Source organism: Chelonoidis abingdonii, chromosome 8 (genome assembly GCF_003597395.2).
Source record: "Chelonoidis abingdonii isolate Lonesome George chromosome 8, CheloAbing_2.0, whole genome shotgun sequence".
Lineage (NCBI taxonomy): Eukaryota > Metazoa > Chordata > Testudines > Testudinidae > Chelonoidis > Chelonoidis abingdonii.
In genome coordinates this window covers 32,665,159-32,670,127 of record NC_133776.1, presented here as the reverse complement: position 1 = coordinate 32,670,127, position 4,969 = coordinate 32,665,159, and the positions used below count along the sequence as shown (strand labels likewise).

At 52.8% G+C, this 4,969-nt stretch overlaps 1 protein-coding gene across 1 annotated transcript; it reads left to right on the top strand.

The window, feature by feature from the left end:
- The first annotated feature begins 944 nt into the window (after positions 1-944).
- On the top strand, positions 945-3,668 carry CHST2 (carbohydrate sulfotransferase 2). The gene has a single exon (XM_032801661.1). The coding sequence runs from the start codon at positions 1,779-1,781 to the stop codon at positions 3,177-3,179; it is 1,401 nt and encodes a 466-aa protein (XP_032657552.1). The 5' UTR covers positions 945-1,778; the 3' UTR covers positions 3,180-3,668.
- Positions 3,669-4,969: the final 1,301 nt, after the last annotated feature.

The following is a 4,969-nucleotide window of genomic DNA, read 5'->3' as shown; positions in this document are numbered from 1 at the left end:
AATTTGTTTTTGTGTAATTTTTGTCATCTGAGTTTTGTTTTCAGTTTTCACTTGTGTAGACCTAGAGCCACCCCTTGGGTATGGTGAATCCGGGTGACCACACCAGGCACCACACTTTAGGGAGCCCCATGGGCAGGGAGGTTAGCTGGAGGTGGGCGGGTGGGGTGAGGAAGCGAATCGGGAAACAAGCGGGGGGGTGAGAAAGAGTCCCCATAGCAGAACCTCTCCCTTCCCCCAACACCTCCTGCCTGCTGGCGGGACCCGCCAATCAGCACCTCCCACCTGCCTGCTGTGGATCAGAAGTTTTGCAGCGTCAGTAAGTGCTGGGGGGGCCGGACAGGGATGGGAGAGGAGCAAGGGTGCAGCATGCTTGGAGGTAGGGGCAGAACTAGGTGGAAATATGAGCCCCCCCCCCTTAAAAAACTTGCAACCCCCTCTGCAACTCCCTTTTGGGTCGGGACGCCCAATTTGATAAATGCTGTTTTCCCCTGTGAAATCTTCTAGTACAGGGTAAAAGAACACAGAAGACCAGATTTCATGGGGTGAGCCCAGATTTCATGGCCCGCGATGCGTTTTTTTCATGGCCACGAATTTGGTGGTGCCCCAGTGATGAGCTTCCCCTGAATGGGTGCCTACCTCCAGCACCTACTTGAGCCCTTTTTCTCAGGGCAACCGAGGTAGGGGCTATTTCGAAAACTTTCCCTTCAGCTCTCCCAGGAGGAGGTGTTGGACCTAAGTCGGCCATTGCGCGGGTGCTGCCCAAGAGCGCGCTCCTACCGCGCCTGCTGCCGCACTCGCCAGCCGCACGGACCAGGCGATCGGGGCGGAGAAGAGAGAAGACTGATGGCTGCAGCGTCCAATAGCGGAGCGCGACACCGGAGGGGAGGCGGGGCTACTTGCATTTTAGGCTCGCGCTCTGCAACCCGTTCAATAGACAGGCGGGCGGCTCCGTTTTGCTCTGCCGGGTGTGCGGAGAAGCAGCTCGTTCTCCAAGTGCCTCTCTCGAACAGCTGGGCTTGCAATGGAGCCCGGGGTGCCGGAGGGGTGACCCGAGCGCCGGGGGCTGCTGCAGGCGCCGGCTTGCCCGCCGGAGCTGGTACAGACCGGGCCGGCGATCGGCAAGGCGGTTCTGACCGATGCGGAGGGAAGCCGGGGAAGTAGCCCGCCGCGACCCCTTTGCCTGGCGCTCGCTGCTCCCCGCATCCGGTCTGATCCCCCCCACCCCGCGCCAGAGAGGCAGCGATTGGGGGACGGAGCGCGGCTCGCCGCAGCCAGCCAGGAGGAGCCGCCGTCGCCGCTGCTGCGCGGGAGGCGAGATGCACTTTCGGAGCGATCGGCAGCTCAGCAGCACCCTAAAGTTTCCCGCCTCCCGTGCCCCGGCTGCTTGCTCGCCGCTGGGCTGCGGAACGGAGACTCCCGCTGCCGCCGCGATGGGCCAGCGGAGCGCCGCGCGCTAGCCGGCTGCAGAGCCCGGCGTTAGGGGGGCAGCGGCCAAGGGGGGAGATCGCTGCTGCTTCCCCCCGGCCCCAGCCTGCCCGCTGCGGCTATGAAGGGAAGAAAGAAACGAAAGTTGCTGTGAGCCGGCAGCTGGTGAGACCCACTGGCGCGAGGCTGGAGCACTGGCTAGTAACAAAGGCGCAGCCCCGCCAGGCAGCACGGGCTGCCAGGACTGGGCTTCCCCACCCCCGGGGCGTGCGGCATGCTAGATCCGCCGCGGGAAGGGCTCTCTGCTGGGGGCATGCGGGCAGCCCCCCCGGACCCGCGCTCCGTGTGATGTGATGAGCCACAGTTGGCGCCGGCCCGCCGCTCCTGCAGTGCTGCTGCTGCTGCTGCTGCCCTGGTCCCCGGCGCGTCTCAGCATGAAAGTCTTCCGCAGGAAGGCGCTGGTGCTGTGCCTGGGCTACGTGCTGCTGCTGCTGCTCACCATGCTCAACCTGCTGGACTACAAGTGGCACAAGGAGCCCCAGCAATGCAACAGGCCCCCCCCAGCCCGGCGCGCCCCTTCCTCCCCGCAGCTGCCTCACTTCCAGCGCCGCTCGGACATCCGCTCCGTCTATCGGCTCCCCGCGCCGCCGCCCCGCCAGCGCCAGCTGGTCTATGTCTTCACCACCTGGCGCTCGGGCTCGTCCTTCTTCGGGGAGCTCTTCAACCAGAACCCTGAGGTCTTCTTCCTGTACGAGCCGGTGTGGCACGTGTGGCAGAAGCTGTACCCAGGGGACGCCGTCTCCCTGCAGGGGGCAGCCCGGGACATGCTCAGCTCCCTCTACCGCTGCGACCTGGCCGTCTTCCAGCTCTACAACACAGCCGGGGCTGGCAAGAACCTCACCACGCTGGGCATCTTCGGGGCGGCCACCAACAAGGTGATCTGCTCATCGCCGCTCTGCCCAGCCTACCGCAAGGAGGTGGTGGGCATGGTGGACGACAAGGTCTGCAAGAAGTGCCCCCCGCAGCAGCTCAGCCTCTTGCAGGACGAGTGCCACAAGTACCACACCCTGGTCATCAAAGGCGTGCGTGTCTTTGACCTGGCTGTGCTGGCCCCCCTCATGCAGGACCCTGCCCTGCAGCTCAAAGTTATCCACCTGGTCCGGGACCCCCGGGCGGTGGCCAGCTCCAGGATCAAATCCCGGCACGGCCTGATTCGGGAGAGCCTGCAGGTGGTGAGGAGCCGGGACCCTCGCGTCCACCGCATGCCCCTCCTCGATGCCAGCCACAAGCTGAACAGCAAGAAGGAGGGGGGAGGTGGCTCGGATTACCACGCGCTGGGGGCCATGGAGGTGATCTGCAGCAGCATGGCCAAGACCCTGCAGACTGCCCTGCGTCCACCTGACTGGCTCAAGAACAACTATTTGGTTGTCCGCTACGAGGACCTGGTAGTGGATCCCATCAAAACTGTGCGGCAGGTGTATGGCTTTGTCAATCTGGTGGTGAGCCCAGAGATGGAGAAGTTTGCCCTCAACATGACCAGCGGGCCTGGCTACTCCTCCAAGCCCTTTGTGGTGTCTGCCAGGAATGCTACCCAGGCAGTGAGCGCCTGGAGGACAGCATTGAGCTTCCAGCAGATCAAGCAGATTGAGGACTATTGCCACCAGCCCATGGCCATCTTGGGCTACGAGAGAGTCAACAGCCCTGAAGAGGTGAAGGATCTAAGCAAAACATTGCTCAGGATGCCAAGGCTGTGAATGGGGCACAGGGGATGTGGACAAGCATCCTTTCCAAAGGGACAGTTAGCCATTGAGCAGGTTTGAAAACAGTCTTATTTGATTGAGAGAAAGAGGGAGTGAGGGGGGAAAAAACATCTGGTATTCCTTACAAATGCATTCATCAGGAATTCAGGCATTCCTCCAAAGACCATTTGTGGATAATATACATTGACATTTTTGCATTGTTGGCTTATATGCAATTAAAAAAAAAAAAAAAGTAGGATTGATGGTATTTTGTTAAAGCCCTTTTCTCTCTTATATCCAAGGTGAGATTCAGTACCAAAACCTTGTTTACGGACTTCTTGTGACTGTGATAATGAAAGACTTGTACAATTTCTGAGACATCTGTCTTGGTTGGGATGGGTTGCAGTGGAAACATAATATTGCAGATTGGGTTTTTCTATTAAAAGTAAATATTCAAATGTGATCTAAATAAAGAAAACAAATGATATTCATTTTTTATATTTACCTCGATTGTCTGGGAATCACACACATTGCTTACATACAGCTTGAAAAAGTGCTTGCTTCAGATGCACATTTGATAGTAACAAATACTTTTTATTGGGCTCGGGGGCTGGAGTGCAACTTTCTCCACGTTATCCCGTGTTTTAGAAGCTGCTTTCTTACAAACAAGTACAAATCTCATAAATGCTGTGAAGGTTTTGTGGCCATATGCACACAGCCAAGAGAGATCTCTCTAAATATTGTTTTGTTTTTTAAAAAAGTGAAACATAACTTTTTAAATATAAGTGCCACTATAATATATTCAGAAGGCTTGTCATCACAACAATATTGTTGTGTTGAAACACATGTCAAGGAGTCACTGTTAAGTAGAACAAATGGTTCTACATGTGGTCTTAAAAAAAAAAAAAAGTACAATATTTAAATGAACATTTTATAATAATGAAAAGGTTTGCATGTGTGCAAACTAAATAAACATCTATGTATATTGTAGTGCAAATAACTGCAATGGATAGATAAAATACTTGAAGCATACTTCTGGCATGCTTGTTGTCAGATGGAATAAATGAAAACAGAATAAAGCTAGAGTTTCAATGTGAATAGTATAGAATTATTCATTTTCTGTCGTGTGTGTGTGTGTGTATGTATGTATGTGTATATATATATATATATATATATATATAAAATCTGGTATGTAGGAACATACAGGTTTTGGTATGTTGATATGTTGGGCTGATCCTACAGTCCTTAGCAAGACAAAACTACCCTTTCTCTCCGAGAGACTATTGGCTGGATCTTCACTGTGTGTAAACGCGCTCAGTTTTGCTGAGTTCCAAGCCCATTGTTAAATGTGGTAAAAGTAGGAGCTGTTACTACTCTCACTTCTGTCATATGATAACTGCAGGTACCAGCAAGGACTTTATTTAAGGCTGGTGTCATTATTCTCCAACACTGTTAAAAGATCTGTTTTGAATGTTGAGGTTTAAGCAACCAATTTCTTGCCACAATTTTCTGATTTTTGAGCCCACAGACTTTTCTGTGGGATGCACATTTTACATTTCTTATCTAGATATTGTGCCTTCAGAAAATACAAAGAATTTCTAGGAAGAATATAAATAGTAGGAAGAGGAAGAAGAATTGGTTTGTGAAAATATGTTTATTATAAAAGAATGTTGATAAGTGTGTGTGGAAAACTGGTTACGTGTAATGTTTTTCTTGTATTACTATTGAATTTTAAGCTAAAACAAGATGTTAATTGAGACTGAGACATAAGATATTTGACTTATGGATAAAATATTGGCAATTAG

Bases quoted from the DNA above. Each gene is read 5' to 3' on its own strand.
- CHST2 (XM_032801661.1), top strand. From the start codon at position 1,779: ATGAGCCACAGTTGGCGCCGGCCCGCCGCTCCTGCAGTGCTGCTGCTG.